This window comes from Lates calcarifer, linkage group LG2, assembly GCF_001640805.2.
Source record: "Lates calcarifer isolate ASB-BC8 linkage group LG2, TLL_Latcal_v3, whole genome shotgun sequence".
Lineage (NCBI taxonomy): Eukaryota > Metazoa > Chordata > Actinopteri > Centropomidae > Lates > Lates calcarifer.
The window spans coordinates 9783182-9804187 of NC_066834.1; the positions used below are offsets into that span (position 1 = coordinate 9783182).

Sequence of the window (21006 nt, forward strand, 5' to 3'; positions counted from 1 at the left end):
AAGCAAACCATGCATAGTGACTTACTTCCCTTGTGCCCTTCCTCTCCAAAATGACACACCCACTTCAGGCATCAACATGCACAAAACTCCTTCACTTGCTGTATATAATACAAGCAAAAAAAGTTTGTGAAACTAGTAAAAATTGAGAAAAATTTTTGTTGGCACCCTATAGTTTGTTGTGTTACCTCTCTTACTATTAAGATTAATTTTTGCAAGTGGGATCAATCCATAATATCACCCCCTCAACCAGATTTTCCATATTAAAGTCCTCATTCTAGCAATCAGTCATTTGGGTCCTATTTGTTTTCCCCCTCAAAAGAGGCCAAATGACCCTTCAAATGTAGAAACTGATATTATTCATTAAATGTTGATGCCAATTGTGGGAGTGGTCCATCACAGCGCTGTGTTTTTGTCTTCAGATCCCCTGCTGTGTTTATAATGAATGTCACTGTCACTTGCTCTAGGCCTTGGCCAGCATGAGTTTGAACACCCAACCCATTCTGAACCTGGAGAAGTTCCAGGAAGGTCAGGAGATGCCCCTGCTCCCACCTGGACGAGACAAAGCCTCACCATCTTCCACAGAGTTCAACCCTCTAATTTACGGCAATGACGTCGATTCTGTGGATGTAGCTACCAGGCAAGCCTCCAGTCTCTCTTTCCTTTGACTGTCTGCCAGGTTTTTCTCAATGTGAAAGGTAAAAACTGAAGTAACTTCTTTGTCCCCTAGGGTGGCCATGGTACGATTCTTCAACTCCCCAAATGTTCTTCAGGGGTTCCAGATGCACACTCGCACCTTGCGCCTCTTTCCTCGGCCAGTGGTGGCTTTCCAGTCTTCGTCTTTTCTTGCGTCTCGGCCGCGACGCTCTGGTTTTGCAGATAAACTGTCTCACACCCAGGCTGTGGAGTTCTATGGAGAGTGGGCTCTAAATCCCACCAACCTTGCCTTTCAGAGAATACATAACAGTAAGACTCATTTCAGATGATTAGAGTCTGTATCTCATTTAGTATACTTCACAGAACGTGTTGAAGTAAGTTGAGAGTGATACAAATATTAAACGCTACACACTTCTGTTTCAGATGTGTTTGACCCTTCCTTAATTGGAGACAAGCCTAAGTGGTATGCTCACCAGCTACAGCCAGTGGTTTACCGAGTGTACGATGGAAGCTCCCAGCTGGTTGAAGCTATGGCTGGTCCCTTGGAGGATGAGGGCAACGAATCTGACCCCACAGACAGGTAGAAAAGAACAAGATCCTTCTTAGCATAACAATCCAGTTTTATCTGCGTAGTTGAGCTCTTCATATGTTTTCTGCGCAGCTGAATGGTAATAAATTGTATTTGCTGCAGTGGTAGTGACAGTGAGGCATACGATGACTCCAGCTCATCCTATTCCTCACTTGGTGACCTTGTGAGTGAGATGATCCAAGGTGACATCCAGGGAGACACACCAAGTAAGTTGATGTTTGATTTGAAGATATGCATTGGCCATATTCAAGGCATTTTCATCCTCTGAATATTTTATTTTGATGTCTTAGGCTTGGACCCTCCTACCCATGCTGCGTTGGGAGATGCCAGTGAGGTTGAGTTTCAAGACTTCCATGACTTCAGGGAAGGTCATGGCTCAGAGGGTCCGCCCAGTGGGGAGGGATCTGCCGAACCTTCTGATGGACAACCTCTTCGTTCAAGCTCCAGCACAACTGCAAGCTCAAGTCCCAGCACAATCATCCAGGGAGTCAACAATGTATGTGATCTTTCCAATTAGTGTAAAGCTTTAATTCACTTTAGAAACCTCGTCGTCCATACGAGAGTAGAAACTAAATATTGCTCCGACAGGGCGATTTTGTTTTATGTAGTTATTTATTTTTTGCTTTTTGTAGATACAACTTTTATCATAGACTGTACACTTTTCAGTGTCATATTCCTCAATAAAAAATGAATATGGGCAAAGAGTAGTGCTGCAGAATTTATCTAATAAGTATTTAAATTTAGGGAAGAAGAACAAAATTTACACAATTCCCATTGATCTGTGTGCTCATTTTTTCAGGAGCAGGGGGAAGTACCTGAAATTGAAGCATCAGCAAGTGCTGCTTTACAGAACCCTGTCCCCGGATTGGGCAATCAGCCATTTCTCAGGCCTACAGCTGATGCGGGCCTGGTGGACCCAGCCAACAAAAAGCAAGAGTATGACAACCCATACTTTGAGCCTCAGTATGGCTTCCCCTCAGAGGATGATCCTGATGCAGAAGAGCAAGTGGAGTCATACACCCCTCGATTCAACCAGAACCTCAATGGCAACAAGTGTGTTAAACTTGTTCATCACTTGAATGAATGCATTATCATCATTCAAATGAGCTCTGACCAACCATGCAATGTTCTCTATAAAAACCCAGCATGTGAAATTGCTCTCTCCATTCATGGTGGTCTTGAATCTTTGGTGGTGTGACATTGTGATGTGGTGTGACTGAGTGTTTCCCATGCTGTATACATACTGCATGTTCCTGTGTCTGTGACGCACAGTAACAGTGTTCTGGTCCTTTCTTTAGGGCACAGCGTCCGTTACGTCCTAGTAGCCTGAGGCTCCCAGGAGAGTCTGATGGGGAGGGAGACTCCCGCAACAGCTCGCCAAACTCCACCATTTCCAACAGCAGCAATGATGGATTTGGAGGACTCATGTCCTTTGCCAGTAAGAATATTTGAATTTCATTTGGTTGCTTTTTAGTCGTGTCCAGGTTGTAAAACATGGAAAGTGGGCTGATTTATGTGGATGACGACGAAGCAGAGCACCAAAACCAAAAACCAGTTTAAACACCATCCCCTCATATATTCAAAAATGTAATTCAAATCTAGAGTGCTGTACTGTAAGTGAGGTTGCCTTGTCATAGAACTTTTTCTAATTTTCTGTTTAGCCTCTTAAAACAGAATTACTTGATTTTCTCAGAGGTAAAGAACTGACATTGTAATGAACACTGTGGACTGGAATTAGAATCAATAGAAAGTATATTACTCTTAGTGATGAACTCACAGAGTGCTGTGACCCAACTCTTTCCCTAAGCTCTATGGAAGTTTTAAGTGTCTTTTAGCTCCTTGCTTTGTTTTTTTGGTCTGTAGCTTTACTGTTTTGGTTCACTGTCACTGCTCTTATAGTGTGTGAGGGCCACAGCAGGCAGCTATTTCTCAGAAATAAAAATTCCAAAAAAACCACCCATTGTATGCCTCATGTCCAGCACTGAAGCCCGACACACACAGTTAGCATCTAGCTGGTGAACATCGCGAGTATTTAACAGATATTTCCCTCAGAAGTTGGAAGAGATCAAAAACAGGAGAGTAACTGTTGGACTTAAATTCATCAGATGACCAGAAAGAGAACTCAAAATCAATGCTAATGTTCTGAATGTGTGAATAGGCAACTGTATGCTAACACTACATCAACCTTTAAGGTGGTAATATGTTGTATTCAGGGCTTGTTTCCACTTCCCCAGATGGCTCAAAAATCCATTATGACAGGTTTAAGAGATGGGTTACATTATTAGGTTTTGTTTTAATGTGAAGTCTTCTATTTATGAAGACTGAGTTTAAGTCAGTTTTATTTTAGACGCGGCCATTTATGTATTTACTGATGGTTAATTTAACAGATTATTTTTCTATAGCTGGGGCTGAAGGCTGCTTTGATCATATAAATTTCACTCCTGGTGTCTGATTATATGGTTATCACTCCCACCACAGGCAATCTTTACAAGAACCACGGCACCAGTTTCAGTCTGTCCAATCTCGCCCTCCCCAACAAGGCAGCGAGGGAGAAATCAACTCCTTTCCCTAGCCTAAAAGGTAGGACAACATAGCGAATCTGACTGCTTTTACATCTGTTAAGGTTCTTCATAAAGTTGTTTTTTCTGTCACCAGCTGCTCAGTGTGATTTCAAAGGGTAATAAGCAGTATTTTTATAAAATATTTTGTTCAGAACATACTGGTACAGTAGGGAGAGTTGATAAAGTTAAAAGATAAGATTCAGTAAAAAAAGATTTTGTGTCATTATTGTAAATTTTTTTTATTTTTCTGACTCATTCAATTTTTTTCATCACTGGCTTCATGCTTGCAGTCATGTACATGTCATGTAGATATTTTTTAATGCTATTTTACCAAACTAATTTCGATCACACCACACAAATACTTTGATCTGAATCTTCTCATTTAATATCCTTAAATAAAATTAATAAACCCTAACCAACCATATTAATGTTTATGGCCAGCATTGCCTATGCATTAAAAAGGTAAACTATAACTAATGTGCACTTACCTAAACAGAATTACACAATATTTTTTATTGCATTAGTAACTTTAGTAATATTCAGTATTAATTCATTTACTTCTGTTTTTTTCTGCCTCTTTGTTTTAATTTCTTATTCTGTATTATCTTTTGCGGTAAAAGAATATTTTAATTTTGATATTGAGGAGGAAATGGAGCAAGCAGGTTTGTAGAGCTGTTTTTAAAGCCTGACTTTCTTCCCTCTGGATTGCCAAACGGATATGGCACTATTTTAAAGGAGAATATTGAGGATATATCAAACAAAAGTTTTTCTCTCAAGAGTCTTAACAGGAAAATCCACTCAAAAACAGACTTCAGACTTGCTGTTGCCATGGTTTCATTTTTTCCCAGACTGATTCATTTTTCTTTTTTTTCCTTTTCTACTATACAATTAGCTGGTGGTGTAAAATGTACTAAGCATTATGGAGTAGTTCATATAACCCTGTTATAATTGTGTGCCCAGGTTTGGAAATGTGTCAAGACAGGTCTCAATTGTTTTCAAAGTAAACTGAGAGTAAGCAATATAGACCAATGACAGGATTTATGGTTTTATGGGTACCAGGACTCAGATATGAAATGAAAGGACACATATCAAAATGAATCCAACCTCAGTCATAGCTGATGCTCATATTCAGCTGTTTATTAAAGCCTTAACTGTTATGAACACAGGAGAAGGTAAATTATGCACAACACAAAGTTTAAGATGTTTATATGAATTCTGTTTAGGCTGGATTTTCACTTTAACTGAGAGAAAAAACAGGTGGAGCATGGTAATCTAACTCAATAGCTCCCCTCCATGTGGAATAGTTGCCATAGAAAATGTTCTGTTCCTTTGATTATGATGTGTTTTGTCTTTGTTTGTCAGATGACCCTGACAGCCCGGGTATGTTATGTCTGGTGTGATAGTTTGTTTTAGCCCCCCTGACTAGGCATTTCTTAATCCTTGAAGTGACCTCTTCCTATCTTACACCCTGTTTCTCAGCATAGGACTAAGATAGAAGACTCCTTTTAAAGTCATTCATGTATATCCACATGCCTTCCCCCTCTGTTCCTTTGCCATTCCTCTCTGTGTGACTGGTGGGAGTCTTTTTGTAGTCAAAACATTTCGTCTGTGACCACAAACTGTTATTGGTGTGGCATCTGCACATCCTTACCACTACAAGAAGGATGCTCAGTCTTTTTAACTGCATTTGAATGGTTAATGTTTTAATGTAGTTACACTTATGTCTTTAAATGGCGTTCACAGAAAGATCTGTCCTCAGTGAATGGAACTTATTTCCCACCTGCCTCCCGATGCTCACGTGTGTTTTGCTTTGCTTGCTTGTTTGGTGGCTTCCATTGTTGATTGTTTCCTTCCCTTTTTGCAGTCACTGACTATTTTAGCAAAAACAGTGATGAAACTTTGAAGATTGCTGATTAACTGATGAAGTATTTTCCTGTTTATCCTGATTACCCTTTCTGTTTTTGTGCTCAAAACAAGATTTCTGCCCTAGTCATATTGATCATACTCAAATTTTAAAGAAACAACTTCAGTCATTGCTCAAAATTTACTTTTTCATTGTTGAACTGAACATTTTTCACATGGTTTATGCCACCGTATATACAATAGAGTATGAGCTATGCACAGCTCCTACTTGATACTGTAAATGTTTAATGTCTTGCTAAACACATGGCATTAGTCATCTTGTCAAACACTTTGATTGAGAGTTGATACATCATCATCAGTACATACTGTATTTTTCTCGTTTCTGTCTGCCCTTTTCTCCTTTACTTTTTAAAATTTTCTTTCTCTGTTTTGGCGCCATGTTGAGTGTGCATGTCTGTTGTGTTATGGGTTGATGTTCAGACTGGTTGTGTCTGGGCCGGTGTCCCTCTCTCTGTCCACCTTTTCGCGGCACTAATTCTGGGTTTTGTGTGCAGTATTTGGGCTAAATTCTCTAATGGAGATTATTACTGAGGCCGGCCCGGGGAGCGGAGAAGGTGGGTTCTGCCCTTTTATTGAGTGAGCTGCATGCTTCTCCAAGCCAGTCAACTACATCTCCCAGCATTCCCCTTCTGTCTATCCTCATTCCAGTCACTGTGTGTCTCATCAATGATCCAGTGGAGCATTGAGTCTGTCGTCTTACCACGCCACCATTCATAGTGACTGTTCCCCTTTCCTCAGACTAACGGTCTTTTCACTCCACAGTATGTTTAATTTTATTTATTGAACTAGCCCTATCACAAGTGAGTTTCAAAGGACTTAAGAGAAAAACTATACCTTGATCTAACATTAGTAATCACAGGAAAAAGCGAAACAATACATTATGCAACCAATAACCACAGGGAAGCAAATGAAGCACAAGACACAGAAGAGGATGTTGGAGTTACAGAATAAGAGGAGAATAGACTAAGCAAATCTACCCACATCCATTGTTTGTCTTTGTTTTCTTGTCCTCTATGCTCCCACAGAGTACAAATGGGGTTGGGCCTAATCAAGCTTTAATTGTGCTCTGCACAATGAGCAGTGACTAAATGTAACATTATGCAAATTTTGGACCCAAGTGATGAAAATCTTCTTTAGCATTAGAGAAATTCAGGAAACCAGGAAAAATCATGGTTAGTTTACATGATTGTCCTGTGTCATAAAAACTACAGTCTGGCAGATACGTTTCTACAGGCATTACAGTTATATATTTAGACACTCTTATAGATTAGGTATGATGTTACATATATCCTGGAACATTTTGTGTGTTTCAGAGCAGTTTTTAGGGGCTGAGGGAGGGACTGAGGCTGTCACTGTTTGTTAGAGAGCTATCTAAAGGCATTTTGGGTAGTTGTTTGTATAATAGTACTGAAACATAATATATCATAGAAAGCTGTGGACAGCATAATATTTCAAAAATAAATTGAACAGTATTCTTAATTAAAGTAAATGACTTGTTTTCAGTTTCCAAGAAATTACCCTTCACTTACTCTGTGGTGATTTGCTGCTGAATTTTGCCTCTAGTGGTGTCATAATTACAAATTAGTAATGCATTATTTACATACTACTGTTCGAAACATAGATAAATGAAACCTGTTTGGTTAACCATGTTATAACAAAAGATACACAAGTCAAACAGCTCACAGCAACAATTAAAGACATAATGGCACCACAATAGAAACACTAACACAGAAACTAACACATATATCTAGAGGACTCAGTGGAGCTCAGGAGCCCTACCTAGCCATTAAGTTTATAAACGGTATATTAATTAAATCAATTGATGAATAAATAAAAAGCTGACCATAAGTAATGCACCAAACGGTAGGACCAATAGTACAGGTATTAGATATGTAGTAAAACCTTTAAAACTATCAAAGAAAATAAAAATAGTTTAAAACAAGACAGTAAAAATTACGTAGAAAACATCATTTGTATCTCAGGAAACAGGCGAGTTTGTATGTCATTCAAACATTTCACAGCTGTGGGCACAAAAGACCTTGTAAACTGTTCTGTGGAACATTTTAGCATCTTAAACTGGTCACTGTGCACCTCTGCATATCAAAAACCCATGTCACCAAACAACCATGCAAACACTACATCAGGCCATCTGCAGCACTTTCATTGTCCTGTAATGGCGAATCATAAACTGTGACAATCCCATTATAAAATCAATGAAGTTGGCCAGCCTAGATAGAAAACTTACCTGTAGCTCACATTATAAGAGTTCATTTATTGTGTTTGAAGGGTCTCTCTCCCTAAAGGCTTTTCAGTTTTTCTTCATTTGTACTTGCAGGCTCCCAATCAGGCTTGTGTTTTGGTGTAAATGGTTTCCCATCCATCAAGTTAACCAAACAATTTCAGTAGTTCTACTATGCTCCACAGACTGTGTACAGAGCTGATGATACTCAATAACAGAAATATTTAGGTTTTCAGGGGTAAAATCTGACTGACGTTGATACTACAGAGATTGTTTGTATGCTGATGATCTGCCGAGCTTCTTGTTGTGGGTTGGCTTAGTTAACAGTGTTTTCTAACTTTGTTTGCAGGCTGACCTGTGTTGTTGCATTTTAAGCTTTTGCTGGCTCAGACAGCTTCAGATTGGCTTCACTGTCATCTCTCTCATCACTCTCAGGTCAAATCATATGACCCCTAATGTCCAGGACATTTTAAAAAGCTGCAGCCTCACAGTATCTTCCACCAACAAACCTTGGGGGTCTTCTAGACTCCGTAAAAAGCAGTTAAAAGGTAGTGTCTTACCAAGACCTGCAGGCTGTCCTGCAGAGTAAATTGAAGGAAGTTTCCAGCCACAGATTCCACTGGAGTCTTTTCATGGTGGGCAAAATCCAAAAGCAGTCTCTACCCTGTCCCTGTGGTGATGTTTATTATAACTGTATCATCTCATACTGTTCCTACTGCCATCACTTTTAGAATAAATTATAACAGCTCTGCATTATTGATTTCTTAACTTCTTGTCCTAGCAAATGTAATAAACAACAGATCCCCACTGTCAAATAAAACTGACGAAGAACCAGCCTGTAATGACAGATGTCAGATCAGAAAAGCTTTCTGTCTTCTTGTAGGAGGATGTTCCTCCCCCATCCTCAGATGCCTCAGAAATAGAATCAGCAAGTAACAAAATGGAGAAATTGTGAGCTCATCTTATCCTTGCATTTGTCTTTATATCTGTGCTCTTTGTGTAGCTCAGGACATGCTTTTTAAACAGTGTAGGGCAGTAGAGCTGTGGATTACTGCACCTGGATCACATGGATTTTTCAGTCACCTAATGACAAACTTCACTACTTGTATTTCATTTGAAGAGTTGTCTAGGATTTACTGTGTTGCAATGAAATTGAAAGTGTGGTCATAGAATTGCCAAAGCCTGATTCTCTAAAACATCCTATAGTGTGTAAGATCTTTTGTTGTTAAAAGTTTATTATATCTGATGATGACATGCATCCTTTGCAGAGCAGCCATAGCAGACCCTTATTTTTCTGTCTTTGATCATTTTGGGTTTTATTTGATTAACATGTGAACCAATGTATTGTGTCAGTAAGTGCAACAGACATGAACAGATGCTCTACAGATTAAGCCTAATTTTAACTCCGAGTTAATTATCTCAGACTAATTTTTGGCCCAAATTTCTGCCAGATTCCTTGGTTGCACTCTGAGGAGGGATCTCAACGGTTGATTAACTGCTTTAACAATCAAGTTTCTGGCTCTCAGATGACTGGTCACAGTTCAGTGATCTGATTTCCAACATGGCTGCTCAACTGTAGCAAAATTGATTTAATATTACTGCAGTAGTATTTTACATGATGTGTGGTATATCTCTGATATAAAACTGAACTTCAACACAGAACTGACTCCATATTGTCTGCAACGTCCAGCTATCTGTGGCTTCATGTTTAATTTTTTCCTCTTACTTTGCATTAATACTAGAGCTGTGCATAGTAATGCTGATTAAAATGTGCAGTGTGATTTAATAATAATAAAAAAAACAGTGTCAGCCTAGCCTTAAACAGATTTAAAGATTTAACATGAGGAGAAGAGATGGATGCTGGGATATGGATATGGATATGGAATATGGAATATATTTTTGGTATGATTAATAGTGGGATGACAGATCTAAGGTAACACAAAAAAACAGGAAAAAAATATATATATATACACACAGACACACACACACAGAATTGAGTGAGTTGGATGAGTGAACACATAGGCTTGCATAAATGTTTTGAACCTCTTTTAAAGATTAAATTGTAATATAATGATAAAATGATTGACCCAACCCCAGCATGTGGTTCACTTGCAGATGCTGAGCAGCAGTGTATAAAATAAGTCCACTTGTGACCTTGAATTGTAGCTCATCTTCCTTACCATCCACTCATCTCTTTATTTTCTTTCATGCACGATATCACTGATGTAGTTGATGCTGACTATCCTTCGTCTGACCTCACATCTCTATGCTGCTAATGTGTGATGCCACCACCAAGAGCACCATTTGGACTCCTGTGTGTGTGTGTGTGTGTGTGTGTGTGTGTGGTGCTGTATGTGTGTGTGTCCCTGTTTGATTTGTCCTTCACCTTTCTTGTTGTAATAATAGACTCTAGCAGCTCCAGTAATTTGTCTATTCAGCAGTAGATAACCTTCACTAGATTCCAGGTGTGACTGTCCTCTTCACAAACTGCTTTATTTTCTATTTGATGTAGCTTTAAAAAAATACTAGTTTGAAAGTTTTTCCTGTCCCGGTTTACAGTTCCTGATGAGCAAGTGCCTTTGTGTGTGTCTGTCCACTTATACCGAGTGTTGCTCTGTCTAGTGACCTAGTAGTTGGCAGTTTTTGTTTTGGTATTTTAGTTTCTTGCTCTGTGGCGTTTCAGAAACCTCATTGTTTTGGTTCTTCTCCCAGGCGCGCGTGCACCACGAGCACTTGTGGACCAGAAGTCCTCAGTAATCAAGCACAGTCCAACAGTGAAGAGAGAATCTCCCTCTCCTCAGGGCCGAGTCAACAACACAAGGTGATGACAAATGTTCAGCCTCTGTCTTGCAACATGAAGCATGTATTATCAGAATACATATTTTATTTCATTATGCTACATTGTTTGGTTTAAATGTTACAGTTATAGCCTGCATGAAGTGTTTAATCTGTTGAATATAACTGAAACTGTGTTATTGTTATTCAGTGAGAACCAGCAGTTCTTGAAGGAAGTGGTGCAGAGTGTTCTGGATGGTCAGGGAGTCGGCTGGCTCAACATGAAAAAAGTGCGCCGTCTCTTAGAGAACGAGCAGCTTCGTGTTTTTGTGCTGAGTAAGCTGAACAGAGCTGTCCAGTCGGAGGAAGACGCTAGACAGGAGATCATACGTGATGTGGTGAGATGCATGTTTTTGCCCTCCACGAAATGTTCCAAGAAATACACATTAGCAATATTAACAACTCTTCGTTGGGAACAGAAAAGTGAACTCACTGCAAGAAAAATTTGTCTCAGAAGACATCATAATCTGCACAACATGTAACACCCTCTTTCATTAAACCACTGGGCTTGTAGTGTTTCTTGTATTTGTCTGTCTTTGTCATTATAAACCTTGTAACTACATCTTGTCTCCAGGAGGTGAACAGAAAGGTGTACAAAGGCATGCTGGACATCTTGAAGTGCACAGTCTCCAGTCTGGAGCACTCTTACACTAACGCAGGCCTCGGAGGAATGGCCAGTGTTTTCAGCTTGTTGGAAATAGCACGCACACATTATCAAACCAAAGGTACGTCACGTGTTAAGCACAGGAACGGTGGATTGTGTAATTTTTATTGAAAGCTGATTTTATAAATTGTGTCACCTCATTATTTTAAGACTTTTTGCGCTGAGAAGCATAACAGCAGTGGGCCTATGCTACTAACACTTGTCTATGTCTTTGCATTGTGTTTATACTAAGCTTTAACCTGCATGCAAGACTTTGACTCAAAATGTTAACTGTAATTGTAAATTTTAGACTTCCTCACTGTCTTTCCTTCTTTGTCTAATATTGTTAACCCTCTCCCAGTTTAAGCCTCCAAATATTTTCTTTAACTGTAATTTTGATGAACTCTGTCTTTGGCCCCTTAATTTTTGGTAACTTGGTAGACCCAGAAAAACGCAAGCGAAGCCCTACAGACAGTGCTGGCAGCCCAGGGAGTAAAGAGAGTCCTTCTGGTCGTATGGAGACTGCTAGACCTCAGGGGCTTCTGAATATTCCCCACCTGCAGCTGCCGCACCACACAACGGGCAAAGGAGCCCGGCATTTTGATACCCGGAGTCTGAACGAGGAGAACTTTATTGCCTCGATTGGTGTGTACACCACCAGCCCCGGTTGCATGTGCACTGTGAGATCCCCCTACAAGCTCATCAACCTTTAATACCAGTCTCCCACCCCACCCCACCCCCCTCCAACCGTCTCACAGAAAGATCCCTTCACTTTTCCCAGACAGATTCTTGCAGGTGTATTAATATTCCACACACTTTGACCTGAAGTACTGCTTATGATCACTGGAATGACAACACAGTGAAAATGTACTCCTCTGACCTGATTGATTTAAAATGAAAATCTAAATTCAGAATTTGGTTAAAGTCTTCTCACTGTAGATATGAAGTAGTCTTGACAAGTGTCTGGAATATTCCCCTGTCTTTCAGCCTGGACTGCGTGTGTTTGTCTCCCTTTCCTTTAACATCTGTGCTCCTGTTTGCCTCCTCCCTGGACTTCTGTTGTCAGCCTCTTAGCACCTTGAATGCATGTCTTTGTTTTGGTCTTCCAAATACCTAAATCTGCAGTAGTGGACAAGGGAAACCAGAGGTATGCGCATCGATAGTCAAATCGGTGCTCGTCTATGCCTTTACTGCAGGTTTCTGCGAGGCGTGCTGTAGTAAATGGCAGCTCCTTTGCTCTCAGCATGGAGGGTGGAAGCAGCACTCCCCAGTAAACAGTCCCAGTAAAGAGACAAATTTCACTGCAGGAAGTGTTTTCTATTGGTTGTTTAAGAGCCTATTGACTTAGAAAATCCATGATAATCTCTTTACCAGTTAATTTTCCACGAATTATTCTGGGTCTGTATACTGGGGACACTTTCAGTCAACCACCCTGACTCCTCTCCTACCCGCACCCCCTCTCTTCCTGTTAGAAGTTGCACCTTCAATTCTACAGAATGCTGTGAGACTGTGAGCATCCCGGCTTCTGCAACTGCTCCATTTCACCTGCTGGCTAGTCGGCCTCTCAACCCCATCCCATGCTCTTTTCCAGATCACCCATCAGCCTCCCTCGCACCTTTGCTCTGGAGAGCCAGACAAATGCAGTCAATGAAATCAGTGGCCTGCGGTCAGAGCCAAAGCTCATTCTGACATCACTGTGTGGCTCTCCAGGACTTTGGGCTGGGACCCCTGGGTGTCTTGTAATGTTACCTTAGTAGCTGTTCTGCACAGTGGATCCAACTTAAAATACTTATTTTTCCATGTTGTCCAGATTAAAGCACAGCTACATGCCAACATTACAAAACACCTCAATTCACTAATGATAAAAAAAAATCTCAATGCTTATTTTGTTTTTGTTTTAATTTTAATGCTCATCCACCATACATGCCTTTTCAACCAGCTCTCTGACCCTCTCTCTGTCTTTCTCTCCTTGCTTGCAATGCATCTTGGGTAGAATTGTGGAGCAAGCACCAGGATAAGCAAAAAGCTATGGAAAAACCACAGAGTAAGACACTTTTCACACACCAAAAAAAGGCAAAAGAAAAGAAAAAGAAAAAAAAGATGGGGCGCTCAGTTGTTGACTTTTTTCCACCCCCTTCTCTCTGTCTTTTCAAACTCACCAGTGTCTTTATACATGAATAAGTGAAAATGAATGCTCATAAGCAGCATGGTAAAATGGATAATCAAAAAAGGCAAAAGAGTCTTGAGAGTATAGAAGTTCAAGATTTTTACACTGGATTGCTGCATTATTTCAGATGAGAATGAGAATATAGTCTGGAAATCTGATGTTCCAGTATTTTATGCACATGACACTGGGTTTATTATATGCAGTAGTGTTGATATCCTTTAGTTGTATTAAATGTGCAGTATTTGGTATGTGACTTCTTCAGTCACATAATTTCTCACAGATACAGTGCTGTGAGAAATTACACCATTGTTTTAGTTAAAAAAAATGTTTCATTATGTGTTTAATCAAGATTTCAAATGACAGCCAATCTTGGTATGTTTTCTCCCTTGCGCATAACCGTTCTCTCAGCAGGCTTTACTGCAGTGTCTGCTAGTTTTACTGTAATACAGAATGTAATTAAATCAGCTATAGCTCACAAAGTTGGTTGCAGAACTTACCGTAGAAGCCAACATTGTGGGAATGTAGTACTGTACAGTTGACATTTTTTTTCTCACTGATACAGTTTAGGCAAGTATATTATTTAATTTTCTACAGTATTTAGAATGGGGTTCTGGATATACAAAACATAAGAGAATTTAATGTAATAGTCACTGGTTTCACCGTAAGAAATATGTAATTTTGTTTTCCAGTGTGTTTTTTTTTTTTCTTGAAATCATGCATCAAGATGAACAGAAATGAATACCTGCTGCCCTGTCCTGCTCTTTTAACTGTATTTTTTCCAGTTTCAAGTGGCTTGCTGTAAATTGTGTATTTATAGCCAATATTCCACAGTTGTTGGCACATGGTTTTATAAAACGGTTTTCAAAAATTAAGTGTCTCAAAAAAACAAAAGAAAAAGTGTCAGGGTCTACTTGTCACCATATCTGCACCCGCGCAGGTGATGAATAACAAAGTACAAATCACACTTGAAACAGAAAATGTCTCCTTTACCGTCCATCAGTTTGTCTGCATGCCTAACTGCCTGTGTCTGTTGTTTCTGGTGTAACTTGAGCCACATTTGCAGCATTGACTGACAATTAATGTCGCGCTCTTGCAGTTTTCTCTTTTATTTATTTATTTTTTTCATTTGTGACTTTTATCCCAGTTTTACCGCACTCTCTGCTTGCCCCTTTGTCACTTCTCTGTCTGGTCTTTAAAAATCTCACCTGTTACTGAACTCAAATAAGCACCGAAATTGTATATGGGAAGTTGTGGGGAAAAAAAGTAAAATGTATTACAGTCACCCTGTATTTTTAGCTAGAGACAGCTTAAGACTCTGAGTCTTTGATATCAAAATCATTTCACATGAATAAGGTAGTGTTATACTGTATGCTTTGCTGTGTAATGCAGTGTTGAAATAGAAGCTTTTTGCACTTTAGATGGACGTAGTGTCAGTGTTGCTGTGCTGTGGTGGCTTTGAGTGGGGCGACTCAGTAAGGTAAGAAGATAATGTAATTGCATACATGGAAAAATGCTGATAATCATGTGTGTCCTACAGGGTCCGAAGGAGCAAAGCAGCAGCGCCCCCACGTGACTGATGCAGAGGAAAAGAAGTCACAGATCAGTGCTGACAGTGGCCTCAGTGTCACATCTGGATCTCAGGTTTGTTCATGGAGTATTGAACTTCAGTGAACAGCTGGATGTGATTCACCAGTTGTTTCTTTTTTGTGATGCTAAACAAATAACTAATAACAGTCAAATACCCTCAAGTGCAAGATACATGCACACACATACACATTCTTCTTTTTCCACACTGTTGTTTTTCTGTGCTTACAGAAGAGCGACACCGAGTCTGTAACAAGCTCGGAGCCACCGATCCTGACCAGAAGCACCAGCCAGGACTCGGAGGCCAGCACAGTGGTAGGGCACGGCCAACTCAGATACTAATTCACTTTGTTCCTGTCTGTTCCAGATAACCTAGTATATCACAATATTAGCTGGAGGTTCCAGTACTTCTTTTCTCTGCAAAGTCTGTGATTGAAAAACAAAAAACAAAAACATGTTTAGCTTATTGTTAGCAGCCTTTTGTTTACCAAGTCATCAGTATTGGAATACTTTATGCCATGTAGAGTTAAAATCACAATTTCATTGAAGGGCTGGATCAAGTTGATAAACAACACACTTCATGTATGTATATGATGTTGTCAGGCTGAGTGGAATAAGATGATTTCAAACTTTTCTCTCTTTTTTTCTTGATTACATTGAGGTATTGGCTGTAAATATGACTGCCAGAAGCTGGTTTTATACAAAATCCTTGTCACTGATGTATTGTTCTTACACTTGGATTTTTTTTTCTTTAGATAAGCAATAGCTCTGGAGAGACTCTCGGAGCCGACAGTGACCTGAGCAGCACAGCAGGAGATGGCCTTGGAGGGAGAACTGCTCCTCATTTAACTCAGTCCAGAGGGACCCTGTCTGACAGTGAGATTGAGACCAATCCAGCCACCAGCTCAGTGTTTGTAAGTAGATGTAGAAGGTGCCTGGAACTGATGGGATTTCAGGGTTCATACTACAGATTAATTTTCCACCGCTTAAAGACACCTGAAAATGAGAGAAAACATTTAATGTCCTGGAAAATTGTTTCTGTATTTTTCTTTTAATGGGTCAGAGCTCATTAAATGAGCAGCATTTGTTTATATTTCAGTCACACACAGATGCATTCAGGTTCACAATATAAAACTATACAATGGGCACTACTGGACTTTTCCATGTGGCGTTTACTTAACAAATATTTGTATTTATATTTTTGGTCATCTGTTGGTACACAAACCTTATCCTGTCTCCTCAGGGAAAGACCCACACTTTGAAACCCGGCGCAAAAGATCATGTACCTGTCATGGCAAAGGGGCCGCCTGCACAGCCCATGGAGGACATCAGTATGAGGATTTACCTTTGTGAAGGCCTGCTGGGTATGTTCAACTGTCTACTTACTCTCATAGATATGTCAAACAGATAACAGTTATTACTGATACTTTTCTGTCACTGTAGATAGTTCCGCATTGCTTTACTAACATTATCTTTGTTAGTCACGTTGTCATTTGTCAGATTTAAATTTCTGTTACCTCTCACTTGATACAACTTGCGAAAGCTCTTACTTACGGGTTCACCCGTGGAATGTAACCGCAGTGAACTTTGGCTAATCATGGAAAGTTATTTTGAACAGAAGGAGAAAGCGGAAGTCAGACATGTGATGACCCAGAAGTCGTGTAATGTTAAAAGGTGAAAGGTTATACCCTGATGTAACTTTACATAATGTGATTGTCCAATTTTACGTAGTGATGGTTTAACCATAAGTAGATGAAGGAAGTTGTGTTCACTTCTGTCTGAGAATGCCTGTCGAACATGTTTAGCAAAATTTGTTTTAAAATATGTAATTAAGGTGTGAAAATGGAACAAAGGAATAGGAAAAAAATCGTAATAAATGTATTTGCAAGTCTATTGTAATTGTATGTTTAATGAAACAAACTCTGCGCATTCTAAGTTAAACTATAATCTTTACATTTGTGTATAAAAGGATTTACAGATTATTGCTCATCTACCCAGATGTAAAAAAAATTATGTAAAAAAAATAAAAAAAATAATTATGAGTATAATTTCAAGCCACAGGCTATAAATCAGTGAGTAAATGAACTTGTTATTTCCTTGTTTGCCCTAGTTTTTGTTCCTCTGGTGTGGTTCTCGGCTCACTCTGCTCTTGTTGTTGCCATTAAACCTACTTGCCTCTTTCGCCTAACCCCCCTGCTGCTCTCGCTGCTTCTTTTCCCTCCTGCTGCACCTCCTGGGAAATTTTTCCAGGCCGTGATAAGAGCTCCGTTTGGGATCAACTAGAGGATGCTGCCATGGAAACCTTTTCTCTAAGTAGGGCTAATCTCTTGCCTTTGCCCCTTTTCCTGTGTATGTGTGTGTGTGGAGTGTATCCATTGTTGGCCTGGACAAGCTCTGTTTTTAGTCTTTGATGTGATGTGATGTGGGCTTTTTCCTGTCTGTTGGGAGCTGCACATCTGTGTGTTTCTTAACATGACATAGAGGTGGAAATATGGTCACAATTCGCCCTCATGGGGAGATCAAAGACAGACAGTTTCCATTCACTTTAATTTCTTAAGGTCTGCTAACCTACGATTTCACCCAGTGTTCTAAGCAACTTTCATGTTGAATTAAAAGCTTAGCATTTCATGGCTTTGCATGTTGAATGAGTGCATGTTGCCTTCAAGTGCTGTCGGAAATGTAATTATGAGTTGAGCACACTCTCCAGCTGTTCAATAAGATTGGGACATGTCAAGATTTCCAATTAGTTGCTCATGATGGTGGGACAAATCAAAGAGGCTCAGCCACTTAATTCCTTTTTCACATCCAGTGAAAATTATTTGTCTTGTTTCTTTGATCCTCAAAGTTTTCATGCATTTGTGTTAAGGTTATAAGTATTTTGTGTTTCCTTGCAATGTTATTTCTAAATTAAAACAGCAGCCAGCACATAAAATAAATGTAATTTCCTCAGTCCACATCAACTGAGCAGCACTTGACGGCACCATCAGGCACCTCTATAAATGCAAAATTGGTCCTTAAAAAAAGATAGCTGCTATCAGAACAATTACAGTAATGGTTTTATTAGACCTGTTAGTCATCACAAACCTCCCTAATGCACGGTGCTATGCTAATAGACCTTATTATGTGTAACTGTAATCGATTTAATTGACTCTAGCTGTTATTTTCATGCATGACTGAGGTCGATAAACTGTCCTTTTCACTTTCTGGAAGCAGATTTTGTTGAAATGGAGAGCTACAGTAAAATGTTACAATATCATTACTTCATTACTGACAGTAAACCTTGTAATAACTTACAACCAAACTGTAGAACAACATGAAAATGTTTTCTGATAGTTGGATGTGTAATTTGTATTGCTGACTTTCATCTTAACATTTTATTTTTTGAAATAACTTACAGACGTCGGTTTGGTCATAGAGTATGTGTGTCAGAGAGAGTGTGGGTGTTATAGAAAAGTATTTATTAGCTGGTATGCTTGTGGCTGCGTATCATATGGGTTGTGTGTGGATGGATCAGGTGTGTTGCTGATTGAATTGTCAAGCTTTGGTAGCTACATGTGTACTATCCTCATATGTCCAGGTAAAGAACGTTCCACACTGTGGGACCAGGTGCAGTTCTGGGAGGATGCCTTCTTAGATGCTGTGATGTTGGAGCGTGAGGGCATGGGCATGGACCAGGGACCTCAAGAGATGATCGAAAGGTTCAACATGGCTGACGTTTTATTCAACATATTTATTTTCAGATCATTTTTTAGATATCTAGATAACTGTAATTACAATTCATGAACCTCCCCTGGACTATTAACTCTGGCTTTATTTGTGTTTTCTTTGTCAACACAGATATCTGTCACTAGGAGAACATGACCGCAAGCGTCTGGAGGATGATGAAGACAGACTTCTGGCCACCCTGCTGCACAATATGATTGCATACATGCTAATGATGAAAGTAGGGAGCCCTCTTTGTTATTTTAAATCATGGAACAGACAAATTTCTTACTCCATGCTTCATGTTTGACATTTTCTAATCAAGTGTTGCTTCCCTGAATGTTTGTTTTTAGGTGAACAAAAATGACATCAGGAAGAAAGTGAGGCGTTTGATGGGAAAGTCCCATATTGGCCTTACATACAGCCAAGAGATCAATGAGATACTGGACAAACTGGCTAACATGGTGAATATCTGTCCTTTTGTTTATTCAGTTAATTTAACTGGTAATGCTTATTTTTATGGGTCCATAAATTCATGTAATTTCCCAGAAAGTTTCCTGAAAAGAACTGCATAATCTGGTTCAAATTATGGGTCAAACAGAGAGTGATTGCTCTGTTTATTTCCAAATATTAAGCTACAACCATGAGGAGACTTGTGGGTAGGGTAACCAGTGAGCTGAACATTCAAAATCTAACATCAGTCAAGCACTCAATATAAATAGGGTAGTTTTAATAAATGAATACTAATTAAAAATATATTGTGGGCCTTTTCTTTCATGGAATTTCCACAGGTAAAATCAATTATAAACAACTAATTAAATTAACTTCAATAACAGTCTCAGAACTTTATCTCTGTCTTTCCTGTAATTGGGACCAAATTACAGGAGATTATTGGGAAATGAAATGTTGCTCTTCAACTATTGAGCATTCTTTGTAACTGTTTGAAACTGCATTATATTTGTAGAATGGTCGTGAGCTGTCCATCAGGCCCAGTGGAAGCCGTCACATCAAGAAGCAAACATTTGTTGTTCATGCTGGCACTGACACCACTGGAGACATCTTTTTCATGGAGGTAGGCAAAGTATAGGCCATATTACTAATTATGAGTGGAGCTTGTGGTATATAGCATAATGTCCATTTCCACAGCGCTGATTCCGTCCGTATGGCAAGAGACATTCTCTTTGCCTTTTCCCCCGAATGATGTCAACTACAATGAATACTTCAACACTTCATTTTAGAATCTCAGACATTCTTTGCATACTTGCTTGTATTACATCTAAGGATACACTGAACTCATCATTGTTTCAGGTTTGTGATGACTGTATAGTCCTGCGCAGCAACATCGGCACAGTTTATGAACGCTGGTGGTACGAGAAGCTCATCAACATGACTTACTGCCCCAAGACCAAGGTTCTGTGTCTCTGGAGACGCAACGGCCAAGAGACACAGCTCAACAAGTTCTATACCAAAAAGGTCAGAACCTGCATCTGTCTGCTCTGTGTGCTTTTTATTCATTTTAGGACAACATTGATTGGAAATTAAAATGACTTTTTTCTTTGCATTCTAGTGTCGTGAACTCTATTACTGTGTTAAAGACAGTATGGAGAGAGCTGCAGCAAGACAGCAAAGCATTAAACCAGGTATGGAGCAAGTGCTTAACCTTTTTTGCACCTCCTTCTTTTTGCTTGTATTTCTTTTTCTGTCTTTCTTTCTCTGATCATTTCTCTCTGAGTTTATTAAAAAAAAAAGATTATGCAGTCTGTGTTTTCAACATTACTAATCCTTTGTCAGGAATAACATAATTCTGATGACATTTTTGATTGTAAAGGTGTACAGGTACACATAAACAGGTATCAGGGTCACAGTTAAATGTACTTTACAGCAGGGAAAAGACAGAAAATATTGTTAAAAGATTAAAAGAGTGCATTCACACATCAATTATTTTTTCACTAAATCAAAGAAAAGTTTTATATCTACCCAAATGCACTGTAACAAGCAGTTTGGGGAAAATGCAACCACTGCTACACAAGGCCTGTCATGATTATTACATAATTATCCAAGAACTACTATTTAAGGTGACTGCTGTTCATTTTACATGATTGTGAAATC

General features: G+C 39.3%; 1 protein-coding gene across 19 annotated transcripts in view; it reads left to right on the forward strand.

Annotated features, from left to right (window-relative positions):
* The window catches only part of madd (MAP-kinase activating death domain), a 49905-nt gene that overhangs the window by 17801 nt on the left and 11098 nt on the right, over nt 1-21006 (forward strand). For 5 of the 19 annotated variants that reach the window (XM_018683383.2, XM_051075205.1, XM_018683376.2 and 2 more), the window contains 24 exons: nt 465-637; nt 728-963; nt 1078-1234; nt 1346-1449; nt 1534-1739; nt 2043-2296; nt 2542-2681; nt 3722-3823; nt 10679-10787; nt 10953-11139; nt 11376-11526; nt 11886-12089; nt 13438-13488; nt 15149-15252; nt 15427-15510; nt 15951-16109; nt 16439-16559; nt 17446-17508; nt 18773-18893; nt 19033-19138; nt 19251-19361; nt 19862-19969; nt 20206-20370; nt 20465-20537. In XM_018683383.2, the coding sequence (XP_018538899.1) occupies nt 465-637; nt 728-963; nt 1078-1234; nt 1346-1449; nt 1534-1739; nt 2043-2296; nt 2542-2681; nt 3722-3823; nt 10679-10787; nt 10953-11139; nt 11376-11526; nt 11886-12089; nt 13438-13488; nt 15149-15252; nt 15427-15510; nt 15951-16109; nt 16439-16559; nt 17446-17508; nt 18773-18893; nt 19033-19138; nt 19251-19361; nt 19862-19969; nt 20206-20370; nt 20465-20537 (3289 nt within the window). The remainder of the gene's footprint in view (nt 1-464; nt 638-727; nt 964-1077; nt 1235-1345; nt 1450-1533; nt 1740-2042; nt 2297-2541; nt 2682-3721; nt 3824-10678; nt 10788-10952; nt 11140-11375; nt 11527-11885; nt 12090-13437; nt 13489-15148; nt 15253-15426; nt 15511-15950; nt 16110-16438; nt 16560-17445; nt 17509-18772; nt 18894-19032; nt 19139-19250; nt 19362-19861; nt 19970-20205; nt 20371-20464; nt 20538-21006) is intronic. The other 14 variants (XM_051075225.1, XM_051075206.1, XM_051075228.1 and 11 more) reach the window with 7 other exon arrangements.